The sequence below is a fragment of the Heliconius melpomene genome, chromosome 9 (assembly GCF_056956725.1).
Source record: "Heliconius melpomene rosina isolate 202511_hmr_F chromosome 9, ASM5695672v1, whole genome shotgun sequence".
Taxonomy (NCBI): domain Eukaryota; kingdom Metazoa; phylum Arthropoda; class Insecta; order Lepidoptera; family Nymphalidae; genus Heliconius; species Heliconius melpomene.
Window position 1 is genome coordinate 8,468,460 of NC_140397.1, and position 19,326 is coordinate 8,487,785.

Sequence of the window (19,326 nt, forward strand, 5' to 3'; positions counted from 1 at the left end):
CGTCCGGAATTCAGCTGAAGGTCATACAGCGGACATCGCAACAGCGAACGCAGCCTACGAGCATCTGGATGCCGCCGCCACACAAGCGTTGGCCACATCAATCGCTGAGGACGAAAAAAAGGGTTTGGTAGCAACAGTTACGTGAGTTCGACCAATTCATTCTATTAAAGTGCACATTCAGTGTCATCATACTCATTATCAAACATTTAGTGAACTTGCTTAATAGCCATCCATTCCCTTTCAAGCATTATACCGTCCATTACAATAAAAAATAAGCAATAATTTATACGTAACTAACTATTGCATCAGATTTTTTTTTCCAATTATAACCTACCTACATTTTACTTTTATAATTTTCTTGCCGATCTTTTCGAAATTTAATTCTTTCTTATCACCAATCATTTCTTTTCATTACTTTATTGCTTTCCAAAAAAAAAATTCTTTGCTAAACAGCTTGCTTACGACAGCTTACATACATTGCTTACATACTTACAGCTTACATCGCCCTGTTCTCAGCGCATCGAGTTAGCCTCACACCGAGGGTAATTTGGTAAAGTTGCGTGATCATCACACTGTGCCTGCCATATTTGCTATCCAATTTAAGTATCGTTTCAATTACCTACTTATCTAATTACATAATTTTTATAAAATTTCAATCATGACTGATTCTAACTCAGCCCAAACATCTAACAAATTCGATGATTATGATTCTTCTCAACTCAATACATACAAAAAAAGGAGATCTAGTCATAAAGGAAAGGTCACAATTTTCAAAAATTATATTGAATCTTTATTAAAATACAATAAACCGTTGTCTGATTTAGATATTATACAATTAAATAATAGATTAGAGTCCTACAAGTCCCTTGCAATTGAATTTGATAAAAACCAAGCACTCATCGACGACATTATTGGGGTTTCAGATGAACAGCTGAAGGAACGGGAGCAATTTGAAATGGAATACCACTATCAACTTGCGCTCGGTATCCAGCTGCTGCGAGACAATGAAACTGCTTGCGTCAACGGGTCTGTAGTACAAACTCCAACTGCAAGTGAATCAGCAACTAAAGCATTTATTAAATTACCCACCATTGACCTTCCACACTTCTCAGGGGAATATCAAAATTGGCTCGAGTACAGAGATACCTTTGAATCACTCATACACAAAAACAAATCAATAGATAATATTCAAAAGTTTCACTATTTGCGTGCATCTCTGCAAGGTGAGGCTTCAGAAGTTATTAAATCATTAGAAATGTCATCAGACAATTACCGGGTAGCATGGGAACTTATCACAGATAGGTACAACAACACTTCTCAACTAATACACAATCACCTTCACGCAATATTCACCATAAAAAACATTGAAAAGGAATCTGCAACATCACTCAGACAATTACTAGACACAGTAAACAAAAACCTCAGAGCACTTAATAATTTAGGCGAACCCACAGTAGATACAATGTTAATTTATCTTATTACCTCCAAATTAGACATCGCAACAATCAGATATTGGAATGAAACAATTAAAAAAATTACAAGGGATAAGCCTATATTTCAAGATTTAACAACATGTATTAGTGATCATTCCCTTCTTTTACAAAATATTGAAGACGCTAAAAACATACATAAATTAGATTTAAAACCACAATCATCCAAATCAGACAATAAAGATAATAAACATTCTCGCATTCCTTGTCCCTTGTGTAAAGGTCACCATTATCTATACGCTTGTCCACAATTTAAACAAATGACAGTGGAAAAGAGGATAGAAAAGGTGTCCAAGTTTTCCAACTTCTGTGCGAACTGCTTGCATAACGGTCACGAAACAAAATCTTGTCGTGGCGGAGCATGTAAATACTGTCAACAGAAACATAACACTATGCTACACATACATAAGGAACCATCCAAGGACACTGCGCACACCACACTCGCTAGTAACAGTAATTCACAACACACCTCAGTTTTACTTTCCACCGCCGTGGTACAAGTCATCGCCAGTGATGGAAAACCACACTTGGCGAGAGCATTGCTGGACAATGGAAGTACCTCCTGTTACATCACAAAAAATCTGGGTACAAAGCTCAATCTTACTTTCGAACCCATTCGCGGTACAGTCTCAGGCATAAATCAACAACATACAAAAATTTTTCATCGCACAAATGTTCTAATAAAATCAGATAATAGCTCTTTCACAGCCAATTTGTCATGTTTGGTACTTGATATAATAGCACATTCATTACCTCACATGCGCATCGATCCACAAGGTTTAAATGTACCTAAACATATAAAACTAGCCGACCCTCAGTTTTATGAACCCGCCCCAATTGACTTATTGCTAGGCGCCGACATATTCTGGCAAATAATTGGCAGGGGTCAGATTCATTTAGGTAAACAACAGCCTACACTACACGAAACTGAATTAGGCTGGTTAGTTTCAGGGTCCACAACAAACAACAACAAACACACAAACAGTTGTTTTTTTAATAACGACAATTCAGATCAGTTATCCCGCTTTTGGGAGTTAGATAGCTTATCTAATTCTCAAATCAACGAACCCTGCGATTCAGATGCTTGCGAAATCATTTTTAGTCAAACAACCACAAGACAAAGTGATGGCAGATTTGTTGTCACTATTCCATTCAAAAAATCACCTGAATGCTTGGGTGATTCATACTATCAAGCCAAAAAACGGTTTTATTCCGTAGAAAACCGTATGAATTCAGATTCTACACATAAACAACAGTACTCAAAATTCATAACAGAGTACATACAATTAGGTCACATGACTTTAAACAAACATTCACAGAAAAATAAATTCATTCATTCAGAACATAATAAATCAATCATACAATCAGGTGCAGACAGCACCAACACAAACATACAGCGCTCACCTGTGTACTACCTACCACATCATGGTATTATACGTGAGTCAAGCACCACAACAAAATTTAGATCAGTGTTCGATGGTTCCGCAAAAACATCCACAAAGCTATCGCTCAACGACATTCAGTTTGTAGGACCTGTTGTCCAAGACGATCTTATTTCTATACTCATACGCTTTCGTCAACATAGGTATATAATATTAGCTGATATAGAAAAAATGTTTCGCCAAATATCAGTGGTGGAACATCAGCGGCCCTTACAACAAATCGTATGGCGATACAATCCAACGGAACCCCTGCAGACATACACGCTCAACACTGTCACATATGGCACGGCATCGGCGCCGTACCTAGCAACACGCTGCATCAAACAAATAGGCCTAAATTGTCAAAACACACAAAATCATTCAGACAATTATGATCACAAACTGGTCTCCGAGATCATCTTGCATGATTTTTATTGTGATGACCTCTTGACGGGGACAGATGACGAGCCGGTACTATTAGAAATTGCTAATGGAGTTTTTTCCGAATTAAAGAAATATCAATTTCCACTTAGAAAATGGCTGTCTAACTGTCCGCCCGTTCTTGAAAAACTAGGTTTTAATGATTCAGACAACACAACAGTTAATCTTAGTTCTAACGACCCATCAAAAACATTAGGCATTTTATGGAACATTCACAGCGATACAATTTCATACACAGTACATTCAGAATTTGCATCACATAAGCAAATCACAAAACGCACAATTTTATCCACTATAGGTCATATTTTCGACCCACTAGGTCTCATTAGCCCTTGCATACTCGAGGCTAAATTATTAATGCAACAGATGTGGATAAATAACATCAGTTGGGACGGTGAAATACCGGTTTCAATACAACAACAATGGGCGAAGTTCGTAGAATCGTTATCTTTTATAAATCAATTAACTATTCCTCGGCGTGCATTCCGTGACTCGTCGCGCGATAACATTGAACTCCACATTTTTTGCGACGCGTCGCAACAGGCGTATGGTGCGTGCGTATACATACGTACCTACACATCAGACGGCAATATCAGTGTTCAATTGTTAATAGCCAAGGGACGGGTGGCTCCTTTAAAAGCACTTACCATACCGCGACTTGAATTATGTGCCGCGTTCACCGGTGTTCACTTAAATATTAAAGTTTTAAACTCACTACGCAATATAAACAAGTGTAAGTGTTATTATTGGAGTGATTCGATAATTGTTTTATCCTGGATAAATTCACCTACACACAAACTACAAACATTCGTCAAACACAAAGTCACAGACATACTCAAACATACTGATCCACAGTCATGGTACTATGTACCAACCAAACAAAATCCAGCAGACATCATCACAAAGTGTACCAATGCACAACAATTACTTCACACACCTTTATGGTTTTCAGGACCTGACTTTTTAAGGAATGATGATAATCACAGCTGGCCTGAACAACCAGGGCATCTCAGCGTATCTGACCTTCCAGAAGTCCGATCGCAAACACATCTCACGCACAGAGATGTACTTAACAGTAATTCATTTGTTAACAAATACTCAAATTTCAACAAACTTACACGCATCGTAGCTTACATACTTCGATTCATTCATCATTGCAAACATAAACAATCATACAACAATAATTGCAGTACAAATAAACATCAACAGGTGTGTCAAATAGGTGACGTCATGCCCTTATCAACTAGTGAACTTAATTTAGCTAGGTATCAGTTAGCAAAGATAGTACAATTAGATTTTTTTTCTGACGAATATCAACTATTATTACATAACAAACAGTTATCTGCAACACATAAATTAAATTCACTTAATCCTTTCATAGGAGATAATCAACTCATTCGTGTGGGCGGAAGGTTAGCACAATCGCCATACAATTACGATCGAAAATTCCCTATCCTTCTACACCCAGCTCATCACATTACTAAAATCATATTCGCAACCTATCACATCACACTTTTACACGCTGGCCCACAACTGTTGTTGTCACACATACGTCAAGTTTTCTGGCCAATTTCTGGTCGCAACCTGGCTAGAAAAACTACACAATCATGTGTAACATGTAAAAGGTTTAAAGGAAAAACTGTAACACCTATCATGGGACAGTTACCTGAACAGAGACTGCACGCAAACTTTATATTTAGTGACGTAGGTGTTGACTACGCTGGGCCAATTATGATCAACAACCGTAAGGGGCGTGGAAGTGTGCTTATCAAATCTTACATTTGTGTTTTCGTCTGTTTTGTAGTCAAAGCGGTGCACTTGGAGTTGGTTACAGATCTGACGACAGAGTCTTACATAGCAGCAATTAACAGGTTCATTTCTCGCAGAGGTAAACCTAATAACATTTACTCAGATAATGGGAAAAATCTGGTGGGTGCTGCTCGTGTGATCACCAACTTTCTCAAAAATCACAGTGAGTCAATTTACAGTTGTGCTGCAGAACAAGGTGTGAACTTCCATTTCATTCCCCCATATACACCCCACTTTGGGGGTCTATGGGAGAGCACTGTTAAATCAGTAAAGCATCATCTCAAAAGAGTACTAGGGATGGCACACCTCACATATGAGGAAATGTACACATTACTAGTCCAAATAGAAGGCATTCTCAATTCGAGGCCTCTCACGCCTCTTTCATCCGATCCATCTGATCTCTCAGCCCTCACTCCTTTCCACTTTTTAATTGGTCGTACTCTAACTGTGCTACCTCATCCACGGATGTCCGACTGCGACCCGGCACGGCTGCCGCGGCATCAGCGGGTCGAACTTCTGCGCCAGCATTTTTGGAGACGCTTTAATAAGGAATATATTTCCCAGTTACACCAAAGGACGCGCTGGCATCGTTCACACGGCGCGCTCAGAGAAGGCTCGCTGGTCATCGTAAAGGACGAGGCGCTGCCGGTGGCACAATGGCCGCTGGGACGTATAATCAAGCTGCATCCGGGAGCTGACGGAGAGACTCGAGTAGCGGATATCAAGACAATGACCGGGACGATCAGAAGGGCTTTTCATAAGATATGCCCACTACAAGATAGACCATCGGACTGAACACGACGCATTCTTCTATCAGCTGGGCTGGCCTTTCCATGGTGGCCTGGGAATATGTTAACGCACACATCGTTAACACGATACACACGGCTACAACGCGGCGAGGGGAGCGGGCGGCGCGGCTCGACCACTGCGAGCGCGCCATTACTACTTTGACAGCATCACAAGATTACAACGCGATCGCACGCTTTTATTTTTATTTTATTAATTTGAAACCTAACCAGAAATATACCTATATAATATACAGTCCGCTTTTTAATTTATCTGGGCCTATCTAAATAATATTTTTACCCTTGGTTCAAATTTAGTTAAATTTGAATTCGAGAATATCAAGTTATCAGTATTTTTTATTACTGTATGCTTTCCTTATATACTTGTACATGTTTCAAAGAAATAGGCTGAGAGAATTAAGTATTAAAACAAATACGAAATTTATTATTCGCCTGTTCAAATTATTTAGTAATTATTTGCTCGCTCGCACTAGCTCTGATAACGAAGCAAAGCGTAGTGCTGAGTTACGACACGCAATCCTCCAAAACTCAGCAGAATAATCAGCGGAAGTATCTTACCACTAGGTTCCCAGGTTCCCTCTGCCTACCCTGCTGTGTGTGGGATATATCCCGCTATTCACGGTACAGCGTGAAGGTGAAAATAAAAATATTTAGCAAAATACATATGGTATTTTATTGCTCAGTCTACATGAACAGGCATTTTCAATATCTATTCTTATATTTAAGTGCTAATATGTTTTACTATCTACCTGTTTAAAAGAAGAGGACTAATTAATAATTATTTAATACTTAATTATTATCATATAGTTATTTATGGCCGTCATTGCTCGGTGGCACGAGCGTGCTACTGTTACGCATTGTATTCCCACTCGGGGGAATAAAATATTTAATATTTTCATTTCATAGCTTTGGTAATAAAGTAAAGATCGGAATTGAGTTTCTTCACTCAATACTAAAAGAGAATTTGACGAAAAGAGTTTCTTAACATTAGATTCCCGGGTTCCCTCTGTCTACTCTATTATTTGAGCAATACAGCGTGAAGGTAAAAATATATAAGTAGATAAATAAAAGCTTTTACGTTATTTTAGACTTTTGCATGCATTTTTCAAAGCATCCTAAAACAAAGATTGATCAGCACTCTCTACTAACAGATGTCCTGTCACACGCCGGTGTGGAACTTGTTGCTGTGCGGCCATTGAAACTACGGTTGTTATTTATTTTTTAATATAATTCGACTTTCTCTCGATTTCGACTTGAGTAAATTAAATATTTAATATTTCCGCTTTCGTCGCTCTGGTAACGATGCAAAGCGCGACGCACTCGCAATACCTCCAGAATTTGAAAAGTGGGGAAGAGAAGTTTCTTAATGAAAACGGAGTCTTTTAATACTAGGTTCCTAGGTCCCCTCTAGTGGGAATCGAACCTACACACAGTAAGTGCTCGTAGTACGTACTTTACGTACATAATAATTACCTACATGCATTTCATTACCGAGGACATTATATTTAATCGCATAACGGTTGGACCGGTCTTGTCTCTCATACTAATCTTGTTTGTAAACAGCCAACGACCCTGTTTTAGTGTGAACTTTGTTTTATATCAGCTTGTCTATGTATTTAGGTTAGTGTGAGTTCGAGTTTCTAGTGGTAATTGTCGTTTATTATTGTAGATTATAAATAAATAAAATTTCTATTTCTGTGAAAAAATATAGAAAGAAAATATACCTACCTTACTAATACTAGTATTATAATGTGAAAGTTCATGGAGATAGGTGTTTGTTCCACTATCATGTAAAAACTACTGAACGGATTTAGATGAAACTTTACACTTATGTATATCATATACATCAGACTAGCAAATAGGCTGCAATTTATGCAATTATCTTGTATAATTAGACTAAATATTATTAATAGATTTAAGCGGGCGAAGCCGTATATACTTAAAACCATACCAGTAAGACTAACTCAGTCAATGATGCTTGAGGTTCGAATCTCAAGTGTTGCCGTTTTTCAGTTCCTTAGAAATCTGCTTCCTTAGATATTTTCTTATTTACTTTCTGGCAAACATAACTATGAAACCAATGTGGCGTAGTTGAAGTACATCTGACTATACAAGATAGTTACGAGTTCAAAATTTTTTTCATCAGAATATTAGAGTATGTAAATATTTTAAAATGTACTTAATTGGGGTCAATTAATTCATTTATAAATTACGTCACATGACTTTTGTGATATTTTGACCCCTGTCCTATCCTTGTCACAATTTCCTAGTATAACACAGGTTTAGATTATAATTAGATTTTACTTCTAGAATTTTTTTTTTACCTAAGTTAAGGGAAAAAATAAAAAAGAAAAATAGAATTTACCAGTCTTTATTATAAATATTGTATCCTTACATTAACCTAGTTGAGACCTGACTTATAATAAACTTATCATATCACATTTACAATTTTACTTCAAGCCGGACTGTTACCGAGACCCATGTTCATGGCATTCAGTAGGTCACCGTTATCAGCGTCCACTTCCCAAGCAAAGAGACCGCCTAGCTTGTTATTTCTTACATATTTACCCTTTTCAATAACCGATCTAGCATTATCATAGGTTACAAGATCTCCAGTTGATGGTCTGAAGACGTAAGGGGCTTGGGCGACATTGTCGTAATGGAACTCCCACTTGCCTTGAGCGATTTCATTCGCAATCTCCCTATAGTCAACCACTCCGTCTTGCCAAGTTCCTTTGACAGGTCCAGTAGCGTTGCCTGTGAAGGGAATGTTGTCTTTGTAATCATGAACGCCAGTCCAACCACGACCATACATAGCAACACCTACTACAATCTTCTTAGGATTCACTCCCTGCGCCAGCAAGTATTTTACTCCGAAGTCAGATGTGTAAGTTTCCTTGGGATTCCACGCTGGCGCGTACAATGGCGTTTGATGTCCAAGAGTGTCATTTGACCAGGCTCCCTTGAAGTCGTAACTCATCAAGAAAATATGATCCATATAATTTTGAGCCTTGCCATAGTCTACAACTTGGATTTTATCCCATCCAGCGCTAATAGCAGAAGTTAATTCGTATTTCTTACCATTCTTAGCTGAGAGCTCGTCGAGCATCTCACGTAATTCTTTCATCAAACTTACATAACAATCACCATCTTCTGGGCTACCGAGGTCAGGGTTAGCACCTTTGCCACCAGGGAACTCCCAATCGATATCAACACCATCGAAGAATTTCCATGTTAGAAGAAACTCCTTTACTGACTGCACAAATCGTGTTCTCTTAGATTTGTCAACTAAAAAGAAGAAAGGATCGGCAAGCGTCCACCCACCAATAGAGGGAAGAATCTTCAATTCAGGGCGGGCTTGTTTTAGTGACATTAATTGGCCAAAGTTGCCTTTGTAAGGCTCGTTCCATGAAGACAATCCTTTTTGTGGTTTTTGTAATGCTGCCCATGGATCGTGGATTGAGACTTTGAAGTCCTCACGGCCGCTACAGGACCGCTGTAGTGCTTGGAAACTGCCTTCGATCTCTTTTAAACTATCATTGATGCCGTCACCGCCGCAAATTGGGATAAAGCCGTAGAGCAAATGAGTAAGATTAGGTATAGGTATACGATCCACGGGGAATTTCCTAGGATAGACACCCCATTCTACGAAGTAGGCACCCACAACTTTTCCAGATGTTTGCTTGAACGGCTTATTTTTTTCTCCCAATGTATATTCCAGAGGAGGTAAATGACTTCCATCGGTATCGGCCACGACAATTTCGGTGGGATCACTTGAACTGCAGCCGTCGTCATTGCAAAGTTCCACTGTCATTTGGTATCTTCCACCTTTCGAAACGGGAAAAGTGGCAGACGAAGCCGCCCCAGATGCACCAGACCAGACCTCTTTACCATCTAACAACACTCTAGCATTATTCGCTGCATCTCCAGACCAAACATTCCAGGAAACGGAAACATCAGCCGCCTCTTTTCTTGTGACGAGCTGGTTGTACGCCGTTGCCGCTTGGTTCACCTCCACAATCGCAAAGGTCCTCTCACCCCATCCCAAATTAGGTTTCCCTGGAGGTCCACAGTCCGCCAGCCCGAGGAGGGCAGCGACCGCAAACGCCAACGCCTTTTGCCCCATACCGGTTCTAAAAAAATAAATACAAAATATTTGTTGCGATCTTTACATTTAAGCGTCCGATTCGTACTGAACTTGCATCTCACCGGTATCTTTTATATATGGGAAGTATAGTAGGCCAACCGCTAACACTAAGGAGTCTGAGCGGAATGTCGATACCGATTGAGATGCGTAATAAAAATCATTAGCACAGTTTCCTATCCCGGTCACGTTAGTGGCACGGTCAAGGTGACAAATTGTGTTTAATTGTCACGCCTAATGATTTGTTTTTTTTTAAATGTTCTAAACTGAAGCGAGCCCGTTATGAATAAGGCTTGAAAGTAAATCTTACTTGAAAAGATGGCAGTATTTGTCAGAATTTACTGTTTTACTTGTTTCTTTGTTTTATTGTAAATTATTTATTAGTTTATTTGAAGGTTCTGAATATGTGAAGTTGGTACACGGAGTGACTTAACACTAAATTCACTTAGGATTTAATATGAAAAAAATGAAACTGAATAAAAGAATTTAAATATTTGAATAAAAAACGAAAAATTAAAGAAACATGTTATCAGTAGGTTTTTTACTTCATCTTTAAAACGTTTTGAAAATAGTTTGATACCAAATGAAAAAAATAAAAAAAAAATATTATTGGTCATATAAAAAAATAATTTACTCAATGCCAATTAATTTTTACTTAACAAAAAAAAATTGAATAATCAACTATGATATCGATTTCGTATTTTGAAAATGTTAAACAGGCCGTTATGACGCAGCGGCACAGTGTCTAAACGTGACGGTTGTGGGTTCAAGTGAATTATATTCATCCCCTGGCTGTGGTAAGAAGGCAAAGCGCGGCGTTAAGTTCCGGCACTCAACACACAATTTCTCCAAAATTGAGCGGTTCGAGAGGAAACGAGTGTTTACTTTAAGTTTCTTCTGTCTTTTCCCCTAAAAAAACAATCGTGGTAATTTGATTACACAATATTTTACAATCATTGTTTAACTTTCCTAATGATCAGATTTCAAATATATGGCTTTTACTTTTAAATATGCAAAAAATATCAATCTTAAAATTTCACAATAAGTATAAAAAATTCTAATATTATTAAAAATATTTAAAAAATAAGCGAAGCGAAGGTTGTGGATTTGATCTCCATCCGGGAGAATGAAACCTTTAAATTTTCAACCGTCAAGTTCCCTGAATTAAAACCTAATGTGTAGTATACTAATATTATAAAGCGTTTTCAACGCGCTAATCTCAGGAAATAGTGGAAACTGTAAAGTTATTCTTAAATCGAATTTTGCTATAATATTACTTCTATTGGACCACAAGTTCAAAGCCGAAGCTAGAATCTAATAGTTTAGTTTTTTTGGACAAAACAAGACCTACCTGTAAAATTTGTTCATCTCTTTAAACAAAATAAATATAAGTAAATATATATTTTTACACGTTAAAATACTTCTCCATGGACACTATAAACTATAATTTAAAGCAAGTGCATAATAAACACTGATTTATAAATATCACTGATAACAGCTATTGATTGATATTGATAAGATTATGTTATGTAGAAGTGGAGAGTGAGTGTTGACTCAACGTGGAAATTTTATAATTATGGTACCTCTTAAAGTATTTACATGTGATTTTATATTTACATTTCATATAATATATTATTCAATTTTCGAACAAGTATCATACTATACTACTGGCTCCAATTGGGTAAAAAAGTATATTTATTTCTCCGCTCTGGTAACAAAGAGACACTTCATTATGCAAATAGCAGGTTGGAGACAACGTAATGTCTAAATATCTAGACACTGCTGTTTAGATTTCAGACATTGCAATAGCGAAACTCAACAGCGTTCATTATCTTACTAGAGTGAGAAAACAATTCATCGGCTCGAGTATTTTACGTACCGAGATACTTATTTGATATTTTTTTAAATTTGTTACTTATTTCAAAAGTTTACAATAAATGAATAAACAGACAAATAAATATTTTTCTTTCATATTATACGAGTATAACACATTTCCCGGTACTTCATGATGATACTATTGTGTAACTATTGAAGTAGTAAATATATTTCAGTCTGAAGGACTTTCCTTAGTAACTTCTCGAAGTTTTACGTTTTGGTATAGTATGGAAGAATGTTTATAAGTAGTTGTATATTAGATAGACGTAGTGGCTTAGGAAAATAAACGTTTCGTTTAAAAACGTTTGATGGCGAAGTTCAACGCCGCGCTTTATCTTATCCTTTGAATAAAAAGAATCGAACCGTCAGCCAACGCTATTAGAAACAATCGCTGTTCCACTGAGGATATAACGTAAAAATAAAAAAGTTCTTTAATGAAACTTGCAGGGATTTCAATAATATTATGAAATTTTCAATTATGTACAACACGTGTTTTCGGCTAAGATTAAAGGATGAGTCGTTAAACTCGATACAAGTTTTTGATCGATTTTTAATTGTTCAAGGAAATTTAGGTTTTAGATTAATTCTTCCGCTAAATCATTATCTGGACTAAGGTGACAAATAGTAATCAGAATTATTAGTAATTCATCGAAGAATTATTTCATCATTATATTTTCATTTTTTAAGGACAAGACACAGCCGGCAGTTGAGTTGAGACTGGTGAATGATAAACCAATGATGAAGTGTTTGAACACTAGATTCTCTTTGCCCACCCTGCTGTATGTGAGATATATAAATAGTAATTTTTCTGTTTTGTTTTAGAATCGTAGACGTGAATCAAGAAGCTTTCTCCCATAAACGATTGCAGCTTTTAAGAGTAAATAAATGCAATAAATAAGTGCAATTGTGTGACATATGATTCATTTTCGATCATCGACTATAGAGCCCAAAAATAATTATCAAATTCTAATTAGTGGTTCTTGAGTGTATCCCGTCAACCAAACAAATACATTGAATAAAAACATATAAATAAATATTAAACTGCTAAAAAAAACTCTGTTATATCTATCCCAAAGGATTAAGGATTTTGAGCGGCAAATTAATAAATTTTTGAAGTTTTCAAACAATTTTCACATTTCAACTGATTCGTACAGATTTTACGTTCGATCCCGCGGGAATCTTACCTTTTTCGGGATTGAACATGATTAATATAAAATAAATACGAAAGGACATGTTTTTTTCCTTTTTGCTGTAAAAAAAATACAAAAAATAAACATAGAGACCTACGTGGTACATTGGTATAACCGTCGTCTCGTCGGTTGTCAACATCGCGATAGTTGTTAGTTCGATTCCCACGAGATAAATATGTAACTTTTCCTTGTCATCTAGTTCAAATGCTAAATGAGGGAAGGCTTAGAAATAAAAAAATATTTTTTAACTTCACACATCTTCATAGCCTGCTATACAGGTAGGCTAACAAATCCTAGTATTAAGACGTTCAATTCTACGCTTCTCGTCCAATTTCGAGTCATTTCGTGTTGATTAACGGAACACAACGCCGCGTATTATCTTATCAGAGCGATTCAATTAAAAATATAGACCTCAAATTTAAAAAACAAAATCCTTCCTTATATTTTGACCTCGTTTAAGTGTCGTCGAACTTAAACCCGCTATTGTATGCTAATAGCGCCCAGATACCAATGCAATGTCACTTTTGTTTGATGACACGTCATCTTGTTTCTTTATAATCAATATATATAACTAAGACTAAGATGTCTTAGCTTCACGCTGTATCCCGCATTTAGCGGGATAGGCAGGGAAAATAGGAACCTAGTTTTAAGATGCTACGTTCCCGCATTACGCCTGTATATTTGCTATTACATTTAGCTTGACACCACGCGATCTAAAAATAAATGGCTTTGGCAGATGGACAACGTGATCCTATAAGGGTTCCGTTTTTGCCTTTTGTAAGGAACCCTAAATTTTTTATTATTTATATTATTTAATATTATTTTTATTATTTATTATTATGTATTCGAATTGCCCGATAAAACGATTAACGTGATATTAGTCTATTACAGCCTTTCTCAATAAATTGATTGTCCAACACAAAAATATTTTTAATTCCATCCATCAGCTCCTGAGATCACCGTTTAACCAAAGAAACTCCTCAGTTAAATACTTAGAAAACTGAGAATTATATGTATGATAAGAACGTATGGCTTAGTAATCAGAGGGCTTGGACGGTTTCCAAGAGGCGCGGGTTCAAATCCCTACGTTACATTACGTTCAATTTTTATACATATTCCAAATAAGTATTTTTCTTCCTTCATTTGGAATATATTAAAAATATATAAAAATTTATGATATTAGTATAGATTATAATAACCCTAATTAATAGTTGTAACAACCAATACGTGCAAAGGTCGCTCGGTCGGTAATCCTCGGCATTATGTGACATTTATAAATTATTTGTCAATATCGTTTTAATCACGATTAGTTAGTTTTCATTATTATGGAGATATATGAGGTTGGAAATTTGTTAATTGGTTGGTGTTTTTTCATAAAAGCTATCATTTTTCTTTTTTTAGCTTTTGTACATGGGAACCTAGGCCTCTCCAGTTTCCACCGAAATCTGGAAGCAAGCTATCTTTTGGTTGAATAAATATAGCTGACGGTGCATTGGTTCAACTTCTAATCGGGCAAAAGGAGTTAATTGGATTTTCTCGCTCTGGTGAGAAGACAAAGTGTGACGTAGAGTTCTGTCACTCAAAACGGAATGTTTTGAAAATAAGGTGGTGCGTGATGAATGAAGTTGCTTACAGTATTCGTTCGTTCTCTTTGCTGACTTAGATTTTACCTCTACTTAGCCTATGTGCGGGATTCAGGGATAATACTGAAAAAAATCTTAATTGATACCAGTGGTGCAGGGACATTAGCGTGTGATTGTGAAGATACGATTGTGGGTACGATTCCCACTCGAGGAAAATGGCAAATTTAATATTTTTATTTCCTCGCCCTGGTAATGAAGCAAAGCGTGGCGTTGAGTTTCGCCAATTAACACGTAAATACGCAATAACTAAGAATTCATCGAAAGGTAGGGAACGGAAATATCTTAAGGTTCCCAGGTTCCCTGTGCCTACCCCGATATGTCCGGGATACAGCGTCAAAGTAAAAAAACATTAAAGTCCACTTAAAAAGTTCGTCGATTTACGACATTATGAAACAGCCTTTCTTTTAGATCTAGTTTATATTACCGTTGGACGAACTGTTAAGAGATCTTATCACAACGAGATTGATAAGTTGTCTTATTGAATACAACATTGTTCAATCGCTCAAAATTGTTATACAAAATGTACATAAGTTTTTTGTTTTTTTTATGGATTACTATTATATTAATACTATATACCACCAGTTATTGGGTTGTGGTGTTTTAGTATCATGCTGGATCCCGTATATAGCAGAGTAGGCAGAGGGAACCTGGGAACCTTAAGATAAGGATAACCTAATGTTAAGACACACCGTTCCAATTAAGACCAGATAAACATACATATTAAACGAAATGATGCTAAAAATAGTCAAAGTAAAATTAAATAAGACTTAATTTAAAAATAAATTATGCTGTAAAATATTTTTTTTAAAATTACCCTAATAGCGACCAAACCGAAGTTTTTTAGGTACCAAACCATCTCAATTGAACCACGATGACATAAAATTACTCGTACATTATTTAGTAAAGCGAATATTTTAAAATGATGGAACTAAAAAAATACGCTTTCGTTACCAGAGCAAGGAAATGAAAATAATAAACAACTTATTTCTTTTAACGGAATTTGATGACTTATTTCTTTTAAATGTTATTTTCATTTGACGAGTGTAACTGTGAATAAAAGCCAGTTCTTTATCATATAGCCAGTAAATGAAGCGCTCATACCTAATCAAAATGCATAAAATATGCAAATGCAATTGCAAATAAACAAGTTAAGGCATTTCAGATGCAATTTAATTTCACTCGCGGTCAACGTACAAGTTTATCTACAAATGATGGTGTCAAAGTAGGGGCCGATAGAAAAAGATATAAAAGAAATATTTTTTGTATCTTTTTCTCGTTTTCATTTTTTTAGCTTCCCACATATTACAGAATATGTTAGTTATATCCGTTATCTTGTTCAGTTTGTTGTATTAATCAATAGTTACAAAAGGATACCAAAAGGGATCATCAACGATGGTTGTAAGTTCGATTCCCACTCAGGGGAATGACATATTTTAGTTTCTTCGCTCTGGCAAGACATATAGATTGTCGTAGAGTTCCGCCTCTTAACAACTCGGTCTCGCAAGTTGAGCGCACAGTGGGACTCGAAGTGTCTCAACACTAGATGTCCTGTGTCGACGCTATAAGCAACATACAACGTGAAGCAAAGAAAAACAAAATATAAAAAAAAATACTTGGTAACTCCTGACATAAACCAAAACATGGTCTTGAAAAGACTATACTTAAAATGGAATTTCTATCTTATTTAAATAAAATAAAGTCGTTTTTACAATAATCGAGCGTAGTCCTCAGAAAGGACGTTGCCTCTTGCACTCCAACGAAGGGACAAATAACGGGACCTTTACAGTTAGAATTAAGTAAGTACAGTGGGTAAAAAAAGTATTTGCACACCTAATTTTTTTGAAGTTACACCTAGAAAAACACAGAATGATTTCAGTTAATTATTGTATTTAATAGCTTAATCTATATATATTTAGAATTGATTATTAAAAATTCTTAGAAAACAGAAATAAAAAAATTAGATGGTAAAAACACCTTTTTAAAAGTCAAATAAGTATTTGCACACCAACCATTCCCTAGATACAATGTTATTCCCGCGACATTTTGTCACTTTAGGTAAAATGTGAACATTGTATGTATACATGTGAACATCGGGAAACGTATTCTAATAACGAGACATTTGTTTAGTGTTCAGAAAAAATCTTGAAGCTAACATGCCGAAAGAATTTGAACTGTCGTTATCGACGCGTGAAGAAATTATTTTACTCCGTAATGAAGGTTGAAGTTATCGCCAAAACGGGTCAAATTTAAAGTTAAATTACTCGACTGTGTAGTAAATTATAAAAAACCGAGAAGAAATGGGTAGTGTTGAAAATAAGGAAAGGTCCGTTCTTCCGAAGAAGCTCAGTACGAGAGAAAGGCGACAAATTTTAAAACCGCTACAAAATAAACCATTTACAAGCGCTCAGAGCTTAGCAAATGATATCGCGTCAAGTTCAGGTAAGGTTGTCTGTGCCCAAACTGTAAGAAACGTACTGGGTAATGGTGGTCTTCGTAGCAGAACAGCGAGGAAAAATTCTTACATAAGTGAGGCCAATATAGCAAAAAGACTAACTTTCGCGAAAGAATACTTAAATACCCCTTTAGAATTTTGGTACAACTTTATTTTCTTCTGACGAAAGCAAATTTTATCTTTTTGGAACGGACAGACAAACATTTGTGTGGCGCAAGCCAAATACTGAACTTCAGGCGAAACATGTGCATAGTACAGTCAAACACGGCGGTGGTCTTGTGATGGTTTGAGGCTGCATGACAGCAAATGGTGTGGGAAACTTGGCTTTTATCTAAGGAATAATGAAAGCAGTAGATTACGGTAAAGTGTTCCGCGATATTTTGTCTTGCAGCGCATCGAAATTAGGCGTAAGTGAGACATACTACTTTCAGTAGGACAATGATCCTAAGCATACAGCTTTGAAAACCTAAGGAATGGGTGATGTACAATGTCCGTAGAATGCTGAAAACTCCGCCATAAATGCCAGACATCCACCCAATTGAAAATTCATGGCATCTGCTGGATTAAAATTTGAGGAAAATGAAATTTTTAAATAAAAATGATTTGAAGGGTGCTTTGGTGGAGAAATGGGCTCAAATCTCGATTTAAACAACGTCCAAATTATTGGAATCGATGCCAAAAGGATTGCAAGCCATCATTGATGCTAATGGAATGCACACAAAATATTAAGTGTCTTTTCTTACATTAATTATTGATTTTTTTTACAAAATACGTACAAGCCGGTTGGTGTGCAAATACTTATTTGACTTTAAAATATGTGTTTGTACCGTCTCATTCTCTAATTTCTATTTGCTGAGAAATTTTATTATCCAATTCGAAATATATATAGATTAAGCTATTAAATACAATAATTAACTAAAAGCATTCTGTTTTTTTGTAGATGTAACATCAAAAAATTAGGGTGTGCAAATACTTTTTTTACCCACTGTACATAAAACACTTATTTTATCTCGCATATAGTATTAATAATGAACTCAATTATGTAATACTAGTCGTCGCCCACAGATTCGCTTGCGTGGAGTTTAAGAGTTTAAATGCAAAATTGAGAAATTCTCTCTTCTTCTTTAGCTTTACACTGTAGCCCGCACGTACCAGGATAGGCAGAAGGAATCTAATGTAGCGACACTTCATTTCCCATGATTTGCATATTTTCAAGCGCTTTGCCTCGCCAGACCAGGCAGACTGGGACAGGGAATTAAGAACAACTCAAACTCCCAAGAGAAAGAGAAACCAAAGAGAATCGAACCCACAACCATGACGTTCACAATCAGACGCTATACCGCTCAATATAGAGAGATTACACGAAAATTACACTTGGAGAAGTGTTAAAAATTTCCATTAACCACTTACTCTGGACAAAGTGTAAAAAATATCTTTACGTTAGCAAAAATAAAATTCAAACAGAGTGATGCATCACTAAAAACTCCGACACTACCATCAATAACTATAACTAAATCACTGTACTTACAGAACACTTAAATGTCACAATAACACTTTAAACTTGTAATTATTAATTTTGAACAGTTGGTTTTGAACTATTGAGTTTTAATAATAATTTTGAACTTTTAAGTTTAATATAAGACTTACATAGGTTTAGGTAACGACGCGACTGGTCTAGCGCTACAGGTACAATGTCCAGGAAAACTGCAGGCTTCAGCTTCTAAGGGCCATTTGTATGGCGTGAACGAATAGAGTTCGCGGATTCGAACGTGGTACATACGCTATGGCGACTGGTGTTCATTTTTTTTATTGTACTCTAATATTATACATTTTTTCTTTGTTTTGTTTCCTTAATTGTATTGTTATGTATATTTATCACGTATTTGCAAGGTAAGCGGATTGAATACATTTGTATTTTGTCACGTTTTTCATATTGTTTTTTAAATTTCTCACTGTTTCCTGGGTAGCCAGACGGAGCCTAAGGAGAGAAGAGTTTTCGGGACTTTGACTCTTGAGTGGCAGAAAGAAACACCAGCATTAATTTCTTGTCAAAGC

The 19,326-nt window shown here is 36.2% G+C and overlaps 2 protein-coding genes across 3 annotated transcripts; one reads left to right on the forward strand and one right to left on the reverse strand.

Moving 5' to 3' along the window:
* The first annotated feature begins 658 nt into the window (after window positions 1-658).
* LOC146536468 (uncharacterized) lies at window positions 659-5,956 on the forward strand. Its single transcript, XM_085190539.1, has 2 exons — window positions 659-1,223; window positions 1,638-5,956. Exons 1-2 carry the CDS (start codon window positions 659-661, stop codon window positions 5,954-5,956), a joined length of 4,884 nt encoding a protein of 1,627 aa, XP_085046665.1.
* A 2,366-nt stretch (window positions 5,957-8,322) lies between these two features.
* Window positions 8,323-19,068, reverse strand: LOC146536469 (uncharacterized). 2 transcript variants are annotated; one of them, XM_085189949.1, is made up of 2 exons: window positions 18,919-19,068; window positions 8,323-10,100 (listed from the first exon to the last, which is right to left on the reverse strand). In XM_085189949.1, the coding sequence occupies exons 1-2, from the start codon at window positions 19,047-19,049 to the stop codon at window positions 8,423-8,425; spliced, it is 1,809 nt and encodes a 602-aa protein (XP_085046075.1). In that variant the 5' UTR covers window positions 19,050-19,068; the 3' UTR covers window positions 8,323-8,422. The 2 variants fall into 2 exon arrangements, with proteins under 2 accessions (XP_085046075.1, XP_085046077.1); XM_085189951.1 differs by lacking the exon at window positions 18,919-19,068 and adding an exon at window positions 11,463-11,622.
* Between the last annotated feature and the right edge of the window lie 258 nt (window positions 19,069-19,326).